Source organism: Asparagus officinalis, chromosome 7, assembly GCF_001876935.1.
Source record: "Asparagus officinalis chromosome 7, Aspof.V1, whole genome shotgun sequence".
NCBI lineage: Eukaryota > Viridiplantae > Streptophyta > Magnoliopsida > Asparagales > Asparagaceae > Asparagus > Asparagus officinalis.
Genome location: NC_033800.1, coordinates 150223984 through 150240645, shown reverse-complemented (window position 1 = coordinate 150240645; position 16662 = coordinate 150223984). Strand labels below are relative to the sequence as shown.

The window sequence follows — 16662 nt, the reverse complement described above, 5'->3', positions numbered from 1 at the left end:
TACTAAACCCTAAATTGAAAATAATCCATTTTTGGTTTGCAAAGGCCCATGAATGGAAATAGACTAGGCTAATCTACACAAACTCCAATGGCCCAAAAGGATTAATTAAACCCTTGATTGAGTGATTAGTCCAAGTATGTTTCATCATATATCCATCTAATTGTCTTTCCAGTGTGGGACTTGTTGGGAATTTAACGCTGAAACCCCTAATGCAACGGAAACGCGGTATAGAGAACAATACACCAAGATTTACGAGGTTCGGCAACTGCCTACGTCCTCGGGAGCCACACAGTAAATTTCTTATTAATCCAACAAGAAATTACAATTTTAGGAGCAGATCCCTAAACTGGGATTTCTCAAATAAACACTGTAGCTACAGTGTTAATAATAACAGGGTATGAACCCTTTCAATACCCACTTGAGAATAAATACCCCCACAATCAAACTCCTCTTTAATTCTCTCTCTCTCTCTCTCTCTTAAATCCCTTCAAACACTGTTCAAAGCTGGGATTAATCAGAAAATCGCTGCTGCGATTTGGGGAAAACGCTGCTGCGTTTTAGGGCAGTTCGCCGCCGCCGCCAGAGAGAAAGAATCGGAGGGGAGGGGGAAGAATCAGCATCTTCGAAACCCTAGGTGAGGGGGTTTATATAAGCGGAGATGAGGAGCTGGCGACAGCCTGTCGCCAGCAAATAACCCAGACGCAAAGGTCGGGTTCGCCAAAGAACGCAGAGTTCAGGGGGCAGGCGAACGCAGAGCTCGCCATCGACGCAGAGCTCGCCATCGACGCAGAGCTCGCCATCGACGCAGAGCTCGCCATCGACGCAGAGCTCGCCATCGACGCAGAGCTCGCCATCGACGCAGAGCTCGCCATCGACGCAGAGCTCGCCATCGACGCCCGCTTCGAACGAACGCAGAGCTCGCCATCGACGCCAGCTTCGAACGAACGCAGAGCTCGAGGCTTCGAGCTCGTCCTGTCGCCTGGACCTCGCCGCCTGTCGCCTGGACCTCGCCGCCGCCATCCTGGAGCTCGTCGGAGCTCCTCCGCTGCCGGAGGTTGGTATCCACCCCCAACCTATCAATCTCCCACTTGGAGACCAAAACCGACGACAATCAGGCTATCTCATCAAGCTCCTCTCCTGTGGCTCCGCCCTCATCATCTATGCATGAAGGCCAACTGAAGTTGCACGCAACTCCAGTTTCTGAAAGGTCGCTACCTTTGTCAACATATCCGCTGGATCCTTTCTTCCTTGGATATTCTGTTGAAATCCTCTAACAACTTGTCGGGCTCTGTATCTTCTGGAACCACCCTGTTCCTTCTTCACTCGATACACCCACTTGTTGTGACGTACCTTCTTCCCCATGGGCAACTCAGCTAGTCCCCATGTCGGGTTGGAGATCAGAGATTTCTTCTCTTCTTTCGTAGCAAACTCCCACTTGCTCGCATTTCCACTCTGACAAGCTTCATCAAAGCTTTCAGACTCTCCTCCATTTGTCAGCAACATATAATTCATGTATCTGCTGTTAGGCACAGGAGGACGAGTACTTCTCCTTAACATCGGAGCTGGTGCGTCGGGCTTCTGCGCACCATTCTGTCCAACAGTCTCTTCTGGCTGAGGATCTTCTGCATTGGGTTCTTCCGAGAGGTTATCCGGAACATCATCTGCATCTACAAATGTTGACTCGCTCTCTGAGTCACCGTCATCTGTTTTGTGCATGTCCTTATACATCACCTTCTCGTTGAATGTCACATCTCTGCACCTGATCACCTTCTTGTTTTCGTTGTCCCAAATGCGGTAGCCGAACTCGTCTTCACCATACCCGATGAATGTGCATTTCTTGGACTTGGGATCAGGCTCATTCCTGCCTTGATCACTTATATGCACATAAGCTACACAACCGAAAACTTTGAGATGTGAGAGGGTTACCTCCTTTCCGCACCATACCTCTTCTGGTATTCTGTGCTCCAATGGAACCGATGGACCTCGGTTGATCAAGTAAGCTGCTGTGTTGACTGCTTCTGCCCAGAACTGCTTCGGTAGACCTGACTGCATCCGAATGCTTCTGGCTCTCTCTGTCAACGTTCTATTCATGCGCTCAGCCACACCATTGTGCTGAGGCGTGCCGGGCACGGTCCTCTCCATTCTGATACCGTGCTCATAGCAGAACTTCTTGAATCTGGTGTCTTCATACTCACCACCATTGTCTGTTCTGAGTTTCTTTACCCTCAAACCGGTCTCATTCTCGACCATGGCTTTCCATCTTCTGAAAGCCTCAAACACTTCTGACTTTTTCTTCAGAAAGTAGACCCATACTTTCCGAGAGTGATCATCAATAAAAGTCACGAAGTAGTGTTTCCCACCAATCGACGCGGTGGTTGTTGGTCCCCAAACATCCGAGTGAACAAGCTCTAGCTTCTGCTTCCTGGGGGGTCTGCTACTTGCCTGAAAGCTAACTCTCTTCTGCTTTCCAAGTATGCATTCTTCACACACATCAATCTCTACTGATTGTAAACCTGGGAGTTTTCTCTTTGTGTGCATAACCTTCATCCCCTTTTCACTCATATGACCGAGTCTCTGGTGCCACAGCTTTGAAGTCTCATTGCCTGCCGCAACTGAGATCGAACAACGTGCACCTGCTGTCATATACAGTGTACCAGTCTTCCTGCCTCTGGCAATCGTCATTGCGCCCTTCGAAATCCTCCAGTCATCTCCATGGAAAGTCGTCGTGAAGCCTTCACTAGCCAGCTGGCTTACTGAGATTAAGTTCCTCTTCAGGTCGGGAATATACCTGACATCCTTCAGCTCCCATACTGACCCATTCAGCTTAATCTTCACCACGCCTTTGCTAATAATGGCACATGCTTGATCGTCACCAAGATATACATTTCCAAGGTTTCCGGGGATATACTTCTCGAGGAATTCTTTCTGAGAAGTAGCATGGAATGATGCTCCCGAGTCCAACACCCAAGACTCCTCCTTGCTCTCCAAAGAGCATATCAGCGCATCATCTCCTCCTGAGGTGGAAGCAACGTTCACATCTGCATTTGCCTCCCACTCCTCCCGTGCACTCCTGCACTGATTCTTGTAGTGCCCGGTTTTCCCGCACTTCCAACACTCGATAGCCTTCGAACTGTTGGGATTTCTGGATTTGGATCTCCTATCATCTGATCCATTTCCTCTGGTTGAACTTTTACCTCTTGACTCTGTATGCAATACTGAAGAGGTTGTAGCTTCACCCGACTCTCTCCGTCGGATCTCCTCACTGAGAACCAGATCACGAACGTCATCAAACTTCAACTTATTGCTTCCCGATGAGCTACTCACAGCTGTGACCGTAGCGTTCCAACTCTCTGGTAGGGAAGACAAAAGGATCAACGCTCGAACTTCCTCATCAAACTCAATATCAACTGAACTCAATTGGGTCGTGACTGTATTGAGTTCATTGAGATGATGTGCTACCGATGCACCTTCCGCCATTCGCAGATTAAACAACCGCCTCATCAAATGGACTTTATTTGAGGCTGATGGCTTCTCATACATATTGGAGAGTGCTGCCATAAGATCTGCCGTGGTCTTCTCCTTTGCAATGTTAAAAGCAACATTGCGGGTTAACGTCAAACGAATAACCCCGAGGGCTTTTCTGTCCAGAAGATTCCAATCTTCTTCCTTCATACCCTCCGGCTTCTTCCCCGAGAGAGGTTGATACAGATTTTTCTGATACAGATAATCCTCTATCTGCATTTTCCAGAATCCGAAATCTGATCCATCAAACTTCTCTATTCTCACCTTTCCCTCATCTGCGGCCATGGCTCCCACTTGATGAGGGGGTTTATATAAGCGGAGATGAGGAGCTGGCGACAGCCTGTCGCCAGCAAATAACCCAGACGCAAAGGTCGGGTTCGCCAAAGAACGCAGAGTTCAGGGGGCAGGCGAACGCAGAGTTCAGGGGGCAGGCGAACGCAGAGCTCGCCATCGACGCAGAGCTCGCCATCGACGCCAGCTTCGAACGAACGCAGAGCTCGAGGCTTCGAGCTCGTCCTGTCGCCTGGACCTCGCCGCCTGTCGCCTGGACCTCGCCGCCGCCATCCTGGAGCTCGTCGGAGCTCCTCCGCCGCCGGAGGTTGGTATCCACCCCCAACCTATCAGGACTAGGTATCCAACTGTGGAGAAGAACTTTATAAGGACAGGGAGCTCCTATATATGTACTTAAATCCTAAAAATGTGGTTTCTTAAAACATAAATGAGGAGAATATACTCTCTTGTTTTGGTACAGCTAAAAAGGAATAATAACACTAACTATAATTTCTAATAGAGAAAGGAGGAGGTGCACTATTGGATTGGAAGATACGAAACCAAATTATTATAGGGATTGCTCGTGGACTCCTCTATCTTCATCAAGATTCTAGATTTCGGATCATTCATAGAGATCTCAAAGCTAGCAACATTCTTCTGGATAAAGATATGAACCCCAAAATTTCAGACTTCGGAATGGCCAGGCTCTTTGGGGGGGATGAGACAGATTTCAATACAAGAAAAGTTGTGGGGACATAGTAAGTACAATCCAGAAATATATAATTTCATAGATTAACAAACATAATAAATGTTATTGACTGTCATCTTGTTCTATGATGAAATACAGTGGATATATGTCTCCTGAGTACGCAATGGATGGAATATTCTCAATGAAGTCAGATGTATTCAGTTTTGGTGTTCTAGTACTTGAAATCATAAGCGGAAAGAAGAACAGAGGGGTGTATGCAATTCCTCCCCACATAAACCTCGTTGCACATGTAAATGACGAACTCTAAACTTATTTCACCTTTTATCAATTTTAATCGAATCGAAACCTGACATGTCTGGATTTTGGAGCAGGCATGGAGTTTGTGGAAGGAAGGCAGGAGCTTGCAACTGGTTGACGAGGCGATGAGCTACTCATTTCCTACGAATGAAGTACTAAGATGTATAAAACTGGGTCTGTTATGCGTACAAGAAGATGCTAAAGACAGGCCATTAATGTCATCTGTTGTGTTAATGCTAGGGAGTGATGTTGCATCACTACCGCAGCCTAAGCAGCCTGGTTTTGCGGGAACAAGAGGCCCTTTTGAAGTGGATACATCCTCGAGCAATCAGGATTCGCTTATATCAAATGAAATGAGCATTACCATGTTAGAAGCTAGGTAGATATCTGGGTTGTTCAGAAGTTTTGTAACTAAAATTTTTCTTGTTTCTTCTAATTTTTTGGGATTCCGTGGAATACTTCTTGTTTTCTCAAGCCATAGCCATGAGTTGTTCCAGACTTGGAAATTCAATATATGTTGAATTTTGTGGATGAAAGGTTCACTCTAAAATCGATATAATTTTTCCAAATATGTACACCAAAGTGGACTGTTTTAGAAAGGGTCAACACTCTTTTCTAAACTATGTCCAAAGAACCAATCAATAGATGGCATGAAAACATTCGAAATGAAAATTATCAACATGAAAGACTCGCAAACCTAAATCAACATCTCTTCCTCCTAGCTAGCAAAATAAGCAACAACAATCATAACAGGTCAATACGTTCATAATCTACTTATGACTTATTTTATTGACTCTTGTTTGCATCTTAATTATACGTTTATTTATTTACTTCATAATTTGAAGGTACAAAAATTTAAAAAAAGCCAAGCTATATAGTATGTTCATCAGAAAAGCGATATAAGGCTCCATTAGATCCTGCAGTTGCAGCATATATGAAACTCAATTGCCGAGGCATAGGCGTCAAATTCGTTCAGTTCAGCATCATTTAAGTTCGTCTATGAAGAATGCATAAGAAGCTAAATCCTGTGATGATTGGATGCAGTACCACCGCTCACACTCCTAATTATGGGGTCAGTGACATATATCACCATGACAATTTATGAACGAGTCTAGCTAGCTTAGACTGCTTAGTGGAGATAAACTGAGAAAGAAAGTTGTGAAGGACAATATGTGCAGTTGTGCACAAGCTTATCAGTCGAAAATTAGGAGCTAGCCTCCTATTCATTTGTGTTGCCAAGCTGATTCTTTGTCTAAATCAGTTTCTATATTCTAGATTTCATTTGCCCATATCTATTGCTACCCATTCTATTCATATATCTTTCAATATATTCATCGCAAATTTAGAGTTTTGGTGCGATATTAGGGAACATTGGCTAGTTTTATGGAAGGGCTCGATACGTCCATCCCACTCGGTTGCGGAATATCCCTCTCGAATAATGGGGACCAATAGAGTCACTCCATTATTGAAGAACATTTAAATTTGAATTTGAGTAAATGCCTCCATTATTGGCTACCTGTAATAAAGTTTATTCTCTTTTTCCTATATTCAGTATCCTTTCGCTCCTTCCTCTGATATCGGGATGCCTGCAGCGGGCCAAAATTGACAATTGCTAGGGATTATGTTAAAAGATCATCGCACTCTTTGTTAATTCATCAATTTGCGGATGTTACTGTTTCATTTACCATCTCTTGGGCCGCTCGAAAGGTAACTCGTTTGTTTACGGTTTATATTTCTCTTCACCCTGTCAGAAGTAACTGGCTGAGTTAATGCAGTTCGATTAAAAAAGAAGCAATTAATTTCTAACCAAACCTTGCAACTCCTGAAATAAATCAGAAAATTAAAAAGAAAGCTAGAAACAAAGAGGATCACCTGCCAACTTTTTCACCTTTTGTCGCTCTTCTTGGCTATAGAATCAAAGAGAAGGGAGCCGGGGGGGTGGCGCAAGGGCTTTGATTTTTATGTATTTCGTTCGACCATTATTTACGCATCTACTTATTTATTTATTTCTTGCAGACGCAGTCTTTATTTTCAATGAAGCATATTTTATACAACGAAGGTTGAAATTGGGAACCAGCTGGTATCTTTTTCCCTTGTGATATAGAATATGATTTCTGAAACAAGAGCTCAGCTGTTGTAAGTTTTGAGCACCAGCTCTTAAAACTCACTTAACAATACCAGCAAATATGAATCTGACTTGACGAACAAAAGTAAAATTAAAAGCCATCCCTCTCCAGAAGATAACCAGTTATTCGTGGTCACATAATACCTCCGTTATGAAACTACTGATAGAGAACTCATGATCAGTAAGATTCAACGAATCAGATCCCTTTCACTGCCAACCTCTGAATCACAGAAACATTTGAAGATACGAAACACGACGTACAAGAATTTATTGATCCTCTATCCCTGTGACTGTTATATCATTAACAGTACAGCTCGAAGAAACCTCGGTATCCCCCGAACTCCTGTAGGTGCAAAAACCAGGCGCTTTTGGCTGTGGCAGGCATCAGTTTCTATATTCTAGATTTCATTTGCCCATATCTATTGCTACCCATTCTATTCATATATCTTTCAATATATTCATCGCAAATTTAGAGTTTTGGTGCGATATTAGGGAACATTGGCTAGTTTTATGGAAGGGCTCGATACGTCCATCCCACTCGGTTGCGGAATATCCCTCTCGAATAATGGGGACCAATAGAGTCACTCCATTATTGAAGAACATTTAAATTTGAATTTGAGTAAATGCCTCCATTATTGGCTACCTGTAATAAAGTTTATTCTCTTTTTCCTATATTCAGTATCCTTTCGCTCCTTCCTCTGATATCGGGATGCCTGCAGCGGGCCAAAATTGACAATTGCTAGGGATTATGTTAAAAGATCATCGCACTCTTTGTTAATTCATCAATTTGCGGATGTTACTGTTTCATTTACCATCTCTTGGGCCGCTCGAAAGGTAACTCGTTTGTTTACGGTTTATATTTCTCTTCACCCTGTCAGAAGTAACTGGCTGAGTTAATGCAGTTCGATTAAAAAAGAAGCAATTAATTTCTAACCAAACCTTGCAACTCCTGAAATAAATCAGAAAATTAAAAAGAAAGCTAGAAACAAAGAGGATCACCTGCCAACTTTTTCACCTTTTGTCGCTCTTCTTGGCTATAGAATCAAAGAGAAGGGAGCCGGGGGGGTGGCGCAAGGGCTTTGATTTTTATGTATTTCGTTCGACCATTATTTACGCATCTACTTATTTATTTATTTCTTGCAGACGCAGTCTTTATTTTCAATGAAGCATATTTTATACAACGAAGGTTGAAATTGGGAACCAGCTGGTATCTTTTTCCCTTGTGATATAGAATATGATTTCTGAAACAAGAGCTCAGCTGTTGTAAGTTTTGAGCACCAGCTCTTAAAACTCACTTAACAATACCAGCAAATATGAATCTGACTTGACGAACAAAAGTAAAATTAAAAGCCATCCCTCTCCAGAAGATAACCAGTTATTCGTGGTCACATAATACCTCCGTTATGAAACTACTGATAGAGAACTCATGATCAGTAAGATTCAACGAATCAGATCCCTTTCACTGCCAACCTCTGAATCACAGAAACATTTGAAGATACGAAACACGACGTACAAGAATTTATTGATCCTCTATCCCTGTGACTGTTATATCATTAACAGTACAGCTCGAAGAAACCTCGGTATCCCCCGAACTCCTGTAGGTGCAAAAACCAGGCGCTTTTGGCTGTGGCAGGCTTATTTTTGCACCTAACATCAATGCTACCAGAGACATATCAGGTCTGTCTTCTGCCCTTTCCTCAACACATAAAAGGCCTACTTGCACGCATCGCACGACTTCAGGAATTGAATCAGGACTGCTAATTGATTCATCTAACAGTTCCAAGCATTTTCCCTCTTTCCACAGCTTCCATGCCTGTAACATGTCAATCAGTAGTTGAGCATAAGAGCATAATATATAGCAAAACACTCTTTACTGATACTTGCATAGCTGAGAAGGTTTAGTTGAGGCTCAGCATAACATGTTGCTTTGTTCTTCTTGCCACTTATGATTTCTAAAACTAAGACACCGAAGCTGAAAACGTCGCTTTTTATTGAAAAAACGCCGTCCATTGCATACTCTGGAGACATATAGCCACTGCATGCCGATATTAGTATAATTATACAAGTCCAAAACTTAAGAATAATTGCACATTATGCTTACAGTGTCCCGACTAGTCTCTTGGTATGTTCGTCTGTACCATCACCAAATGTTCTCGCAACACCAAAATCTGAAATTTTTGGGTTCATTTCGTCATCGAGAAGGATGTTGCTAGCTTTCAGGTCCCTATGAATAATTCTGAGCCTTGAATCTTGATGGAGGTAAAGAAGTCCACGAGCGATCCCGGCAACGATGTTGAAACGCTTTTGCCAGTTTAAGAGTCTAGCTTTCGATTTATCTGTGAAGTTGTTCATCGAAGTAAGTGTCACAGACAAGCTACACTTTTACTTTAAAAGAAAATGAAAATAGAGCAAGGCCAAACCAAAAATAATGGTGTCCAAACTTCTATTGTGCATATATTCGTAGATTAGCATCCTTTCTTCCCCTTGAATGCAGCAACCTAAAAGCCGAACAAGATTTATGTGCTGAAGTTTGATGATCAACATAACCTCATTCGTGAACTCTTCAAGCCCTTGTAATGAGTTTTTGGATAGCCTCTTTACAGCTATGAATTGTCCTTCTCCAAGTTTTCCCTGTACTAAATTACTACGTTATGCAGCTCACAAAATATGCAGCGTATTTTACCTTCCAGATAGAATGTCGAAAGAAATTACCAAATTATGCAGTGCATTTTACCTTGTAAACAGCACCAAATCCACCCTCACCAAGCTTATTAGTGTTTGAGAAATTGTTTGTAGCAAACAATATGGTGCGCAGATCAAACAAAGGGAGATGTACTTCATTGTCGGAGTTGCGGTCAGTACTGATAGAATTAAATGACAACTGTAGTTTCCCAAAACTTCTCATATGACCTGTTCTACAGGAAGCTACAGAAAGTAGTAGAATTAGATAAATTCATAGGAGAGCATAACTAAAACATCAGAAAACACCTGCACATACAGTAACTTTCCAATTCCTTCTTCAAGATACAGCATCCAGAGAACCCCAGCAAAAGCATCACTCCAGCTATGATTGCCACAATAATGATCAAAGTTTTCTTGTTTTCTGAGTTTCCGTTGCCTGAATCTGTATCCGCAACCTTAACAAGAATAAATAATCCAAATTTGTTTGCAACTCCATATACTTCAAATGAAAAAAATAGGACACTCACCAAGCTCTGATGCCGCCAGCCTTATGTAGAGATCTTGCCCACCTTCTTCAAACTCTCTGATATCAATCAAATCACCTCCCCAAGTTATACAACCACTTCCACCTTCACCAATATTGGCATTTGCAAAAGCCATACAAGAACAATTACTCAAACAATTTTGCCTACATTCATCGAGACTAACGCTCTTATCCACAGTGGCCTGAGAAGTATCAGGCACCTTCATCCCACTCATCTTAAGAAACCTATCTCGATTCTGACAATGTAATGGTGTTCTCCTCACACATCCATCTAACCCGTCTCTCATATTCCAGTTCTGCGGTGATTTTGGCACAAATCCTTTCAAACAACTACAAACTGGTGACTGATTCGAGTTACAGACTCCATAAGCACCACACTGAGCATAAAAATCACATCCATCCCTCGGCATTGACCAGTATATGAACCAAGATACTTGTGAATTGATCCAAACATACCTTTGAATCATGGACTGATTCAAAACAAATCTTGAAATAACTGAACTATTCAAAATTTTGTATGTATAGTATACTTCATCGTCGTTGGAGATGAACTCGAAGCTGAAGGCATTATTGTACTCCATTTCAGGCTCACCACTGAAATCATACCCTGTCCAAGGCCCATTCCGATAAATTTTCGTCAAACCATTCCATATGTAGAACTCTGGTGACCCCTGGAGGTCTAGTTTAAACGAGTAGTCGCCAACTGAAGGATCTTCATTGCTTTTCCATGTTGTGAGATACCTGTCAAGATTAGTTTTCAGGTTCCATCCAAGCTTCATGCCTGGCAGAAGTGTATCAGTAGGATAATCGAAGCTCTGCCAGGCTATTGTTTCTGAACTATTGCTCACATCCTTTATGATAAAGTTTCCTGAATCCAATAGTTGAGCAACCGGGCTTGTGAGATTCAATGAGACAGTCGACCAGAGAATCGAACCAGTTGCATTTTGAAGGATGAGACCACCATTGTTTTGCATTGTCAGATTACTGATAGAATCAGAAATTGGGTTTTCTCTGTTTGCTACCCACACTACTGTATGAACTGGGATACTCTTGTACCAGATACCCAAATATCTGTGTCTGGAAGTATCCGGCGTAAAGAAACCAAGTTCGAAGCTTCCACCTGCAGATATTAGACTTTGGCCATCTGAAATTGATGTTTTCACAGTGATGCTGTCCCCTGCAAAGGAGTGAGCTGAGAGATTGAAGAAGAGGAGAAGGAACAGTGGCCAATTTTTCATAACTCCCAGGTTCATGGTTGAGATACCTGGGCTTAGAAAGTTGTCAATAATGGAATGACGCTATAAACCTTCAAAAAAAGACAAGTGTCTCCTTTTCATATGGAAAATGAGAGAAAAGGTAACGCACGGTTTGATTAATCTGGACGTGATTGTTCTATGTGACTGCTTACTGTTGATTCACCAAAATTTCAAAGAAAAATTTGAATTGGTTGTCCTAAACAAAGACTAGACGCGTAGAGGAGATTTCAGGTTGCATATATCACCACCTACTCTTGCTTAAAGTCTGTGACTCATGTCAGAACTATGCAATTAGGTAGGGACAGTGGGAAGCCCACCTCCCCAATGATTCATTTCTTTTTCAACATCCTAATGATTAAAACAAATGAAAAAAGTTACAAAAAAAAAAAAGATGAACTTTCAGGAGAATAATATTAATCAACTACGTAAGAGACAAAACTTACAATAATCGGTTTGAATTATGCAAACAGATGAAATTTTCTCATGTTCATGCTGTAGAACAATTTTATGGAATCACTTAGACTGAACAGTTTGAATCCATATTGACTGCACATGGTGAATCTATTTAATCATGAATGCAGGCGTAGTAAGTTTCTTTCCTGGATTAGCCTCCAGAAAAGAAAGACGAAGAGAAACAAGTATTTGACAAGCAAGAAGCCAAGTATATATTGACAATCGAGACAAATTTAGTATCAAAGCAGTATAAGACTTCTGTGGATTTTGGAAAAATGTTTACTTACAGAGGTATAAATCATATCAGTATAAAAACCACAAAACATCAGAAACAAACAATGCATGCTTCCAATAAGTGTTCTAAAGCCCTAATATTTGTTTAGGTTCATTGATAACCTTCTAATGAAAGGCGAGATGGCTGGTTCTTACCGCTTTTATCACCAATGAAATTAATTCTTCAATTTTAGCCTCACGGAAACGTCAAATTGATCTCATCCATTGTGAAAATTTTATGCAACAAATAAGATGCCATATTACTGCAAATAACTCATCCCAAAATAATGTACACTGAGAAAATAGAGGTAACCTTTACTCCAAAACCTCAACATCTATCATTCACAAATCTAACGCAACACATGGGTGCTTGATAAAATAAGAAGTATTCCTCAAGTATCCTGAACAAAGGAAAGAAAAAAAGAAAAACCAATAGTTTCAAAAACTTCTCAACAGTCTGACAATCTATCTAGGTTCTAAAATGGTAATACTCATTTCATTTGTTGTAGAAGAATCTTGATTGCTTGAGGGTGTGTCTACTTCCAAGGGACCTACATGTGATACAAATCCAGGCTTCTTAGGTTGCGGCACTGATTCAAAATCACTTGACAACATCATAACACCTGACGACATCAATGGCCTGTTGTTGGGGTTTACTTGCACACACAATAGGCCCAGTTTTATACACCTTAGTACTTCGTTTGCTGGAAATGAGCAACTCATCGATTCATCTACTAGTTGCAAGCTCCTACCTTCATTTCACAAACTCCATGCCTGTTTCAAAATCCAAACTTTCTCAGGTTTCGGTTTTGATCAAATTCAAAGTAAAATTAAGTAGAGATCTAAAGTTCGTCATTTACATGTGCGTCAAGGTTTATGTGGGGAGGACAGGCATACTCCCTTTGGTTCTTCTTTACACTTATGATTTCAAGTATTAGCACACCAAAACTGAATACTTCCAACTTCATTGAGAAGATACCGTCCGTTGCATACTCTGCAGACATGTTCACTGTATCCCATCATAAAACAGGATTGTTGTCAATTTCATTTATCATTTTGGTGAATCTATGTAAATAAATGTTGTGGACTTGTACTTACTATGTCCCCACAACTTTTCTCGTATTGAAATCTGTTTAATCCCCGCCAAAGATTCTAGCCATGCCAAAGTCTGAAATTTTGGGGTTCATATCTTTATCCAGAAGAATGTTGCTGGCTTTAAGATCCCTGTGAATGATTCGGAATCTGGAATCTTGGTGAAGATAGAGTAAGTCCACGAGCCATCCCTATAATAATTTGGTGTTGGGTCTTCCAATCCAATTATGCACCTCTTCCTTTCCCTATATCAAAATAACAGAAATTATATCCTCCCTGTATACGTTTAAAGGCACCAAGCTTCAGGATTTGAGGACATAGGAGCATACTTAACCGTATAAAGATCTTCACCAAAGTTGAATATGAATGGATTATTTTCGATATGAGTGCAGTATTCAAGAAAGCTCAATCAAAGCAATTAGGCAATGTAGAATAGTAACTGAGAGGAACAAAAAGGTCGGCCATTTTCATAAGTGGAACACTAAGCCTTTAGCATTCGTTTTAATTGGTACTTTATTTGATGATCTAACACAATTCAATGTGATGTTATCAAACCATATGCTAACTGCAAACTCTGAAAAAACTAAATTGTTGGTGTTGTAACTTCTGTATACTTGGTAATAGATATCTGATCATTATATGTCACTAAATTTACTAAAATCAAATTATTTTAAGAAAAAAGATATTAAATATTTAAAAAATGCAATAGCATAATATGTCTGTAAGTTGAGAAAAGCTCTCTATGGACTAAAACAAGCTCCACGAGCATGGTATGGTAAGATGACAGAATTTTTGGTGCATAATGGATATGCACCAGTACCAGCAGATTCAAGCATGTTCGTAAAATTTGAAGAAGGGAGACTAGCAATAGTGCTAGTGTACGTAGATGACATTATCATCACTGGAGATGATGAACTAAAAATTCGTCGAATTAGAGAGAATTTAGCGGTACGATTCCAAATGAAAGAACTTGGAGAGCTCAAACACTTTCTTGGACTTGAGGTAGAACGATTAGAAGAAGGGATATTCTTGCACCAACACAAGTGTGCAAAAGATCTCCTGTAGAAATTTAGGATGCTAAAGTGCAAGTCAATCACAACTCCTATGGCGGAAAATGAAAGAAGTTGTGTGGAAAAAGGCCAAGAGTTGGAGGATTTGACTACATACAGACAATTGGTAGGTAGTCTAATCTATCCAACTATTACAAGGCCTGACATCTCATTTGGAGTTGGAGTAGCAAGCCGGTTTATGCAAAAGCCGACACAACCTCATCTAGGAGTAGTTCGACAAATATTGAAGTATGTAAAAGGAACACTTGACTTTGGAGTACTATAGAGGAAAGAAGAACCACTAAAAGTCATTGGACATTGCGATGTAAATTTCGTTAGAGATCATGACACTTGCCAATCAACAACAAGGTATGTATTCAGTCTTGGATCAGGAGCAGTATCATGGTGTAGCAAAAGGCAATCGACAGTGTCACTTTCAACTACCGAGGCAGAGTACAGAGCAGCAGCAATGGCAGCCCAAGAGCACATAGTTACTGCAACTATTGAGTAATTGGCATCAGCCAGTCGACTATCCGGTACCTCTCCATTGCGACAATCAATCAACTATTCGGTTGGCAAATAATCCAGTTTTTCATGCGAGAACGAAGCACATAGAGATCCATCATCACTACATAAGAGACAAGGTGCTACAAGGAGAAATACAGGTGCAATTAATCAAGAGCAAAGACCAAGTAGCGGACATTTTCACCAAGAGCTTGAATCCTTCTAAGTTTACAGAATTTCGAGAATGACTAGGAATGATTGCAAGAGCGAATAAAGTTGGTGATGAGAGGGAGTGTTAGAATTCCTCACTAACTTAGATTGTTCTAGAACAATTTTCTGAAACTTCTTTCTAGAAATATCCTACAAAATATTTACCAAGAAGTTTCTAGGAAGATACAAGTGTATGGCTAGTATTTATTCTTCTAGAAACTTCTTACTAATGTACGACTAGGATTGATTCTTTCACACACTTCCTAGCCCTCTTAAGCAACTATAAATAGGGGTCTTGGGCTCTCGTTTGTGTAAGCAGACAAGAAATGAGCTTGAGTGTGTAGTGTAGGCTTGTGTGAGTGTCCACCAAAATAAAAGAGTTGTGTGAAAGTGAGGTGTTCTTGTAAGAGCAAGTGTTGTACTCTCTAGTATTCTATCAATAAAAGTTCCCTTTGTGTAGAGAGTTGTATTCTCCAAAAAGCAACAGGATCAAAGTCACTCCACATGGTGCTATATATATAGTGGAATTCAAGAAGACCCTTATGCTCCATTCGGGTCAGATTCTGAGCTGGAAAAAGGGAGGAATTTGGGGTAAGGAAGCAAATAAAGAGAAGGAAGTGGTGGCCTATCTTCTTCTTTGATTATAATATTATTTGCCTTGTTGATCTTTGATGAGTGAAAGGCAACACCAGGTGCAGAGCTCTATGGAAATGGAAGTGAAGACATTTAAATTTGAATAAATACCCCCATTATTGGCATCATGGAGTACCTGTAATAAAGTTTATTTTCTTTTTCTATATTCTGTATCCTCTACTTTTTTTCTCGTGAAATGTCTTTACTAGGCCAAAATTAACAATTGTAGGGATGATGTGATGTGAAACAATGTGTATGCATGTATAAAGAACAGCGACAGCAATGCTTCACCAAATCAGCGATTGATCTAGGCAGGAAACTCGAGAATAAAATGAAGCGCTAGATGGTTTTTAAGCAAAAGTTGTCAATCTACTAAGTTTATAGCCTTGTAAATTATTCAGAAAATAAATGTAATGATCCGTACTCGTAATAAGGTTCGACTTGTAATATTTAGATTTGCAGATATACTTGGCAACGGAATCACTCGCTCACTAATCAAACAGAATACAACACAATCGTAATTGATATTAAAATTGATAATAACAAGCACGCAATAGCGCTTCCGAAAACACTGGGTCGAAAAAAACTAAACCTTCGTTGGGCTGAACTGGTTCGACGTGAGGGACCTCAAAAAGTGGTGTGATGACACCAAATCTGAGTGGCGGTGTTCTCCTCCGAGAGCTATGTAACTGGGATAAAACGGCGTGTCTGGATAGAAGCGTCAGTACCACGAGTTGATTCCCAAAAGACTCCATGCTCTCGGTAATCTGCGGAGTCACGCGCTTAATGTATCCGACTATGGTTTCGAATAACTGATATTCGAACCACTGAGAGAGCTATAAATCAACCACGCCTATCACTGGATCATACACGAACTAGGCGTATTCGGCTTCAGGATCGGCCTGCACCAAAGGGCTGCGGAATCAGGACTCGAATCGGCGATGATGCAGGCAGCGGCGTCGAACTGGATGACGGCAAACTGATCGGTGACAATGACGGACTGAACGTCAACGTCGACAAACTGAGCGTCGATGGAAGTGGCG

The 16662-nt window shown here is 41.1% G+C and overlaps 1 protein-coding gene, 1 long non-coding RNA gene and 1 pseudogene across 5 annotated transcripts in view; 1 reads left to right on the top strand and 2 right to left on the bottom strand.

Annotated features, from left to right (window-relative positions):
* The window catches only part of LOC109847997, an 8913-nt pseudogene extending 3670 nt beyond the window's left edge, over nucleotides 1-5243 (top strand).
* LOC109847991 (receptor-like serine/threonine-protein kinase SD1-8) overlaps nucleotides 8111-16662 on the bottom strand; it is a 21232-nt gene continuing 12680 nt past the window's right edge. The window contains exons 1-7 of one of the 3 annotated variants that reach the window (XM_020417238.1): nucleotides 10133-11667; nucleotides 9922-10047; nucleotides 9658-9848; nucleotides 9344-9554; nucleotides 9025-9259; nucleotides 8808-8958; nucleotides 8111-8736 (exon numbers count right to left, since the gene is read on the bottom strand). In XM_020417238.1, coding sequence (XP_020272827.1) covers nucleotides 8443-8736; nucleotides 8808-8958; nucleotides 9025-9259; nucleotides 9344-9554; nucleotides 9658-9848; nucleotides 9922-10047; nucleotides 10133-11402 — 2478 coding nt within the window. In that variant the 5' untranslated portion in view covers nucleotides 11403-11667 and the 3' untranslated portion in view covers nucleotides 8111-8442. The other 2 variants (XM_020417237.1, XM_020417239.1) reach the window with 2 other exon arrangements.
* The window catches only part of LOC109848010, a 12989-nt gene continuing 8748 nt past the window's right edge, over nucleotides 12422-16662 (bottom strand). For both annotated transcript variants that reach the window (XR_002248670.1, XR_002248669.1), the window contains exons 2-4: nucleotides 13230-13468; nucleotides 12992-13140; nucleotides 12422-12905 (exon numbers count right to left, since the gene is read on the bottom strand). This is a non-coding gene — a long non-coding RNA (uncharacterized LOC109848010). The remainder of the gene's footprint in view (nucleotides 12906-12991; nucleotides 13141-13229; nucleotides 13469-16662) is intronic.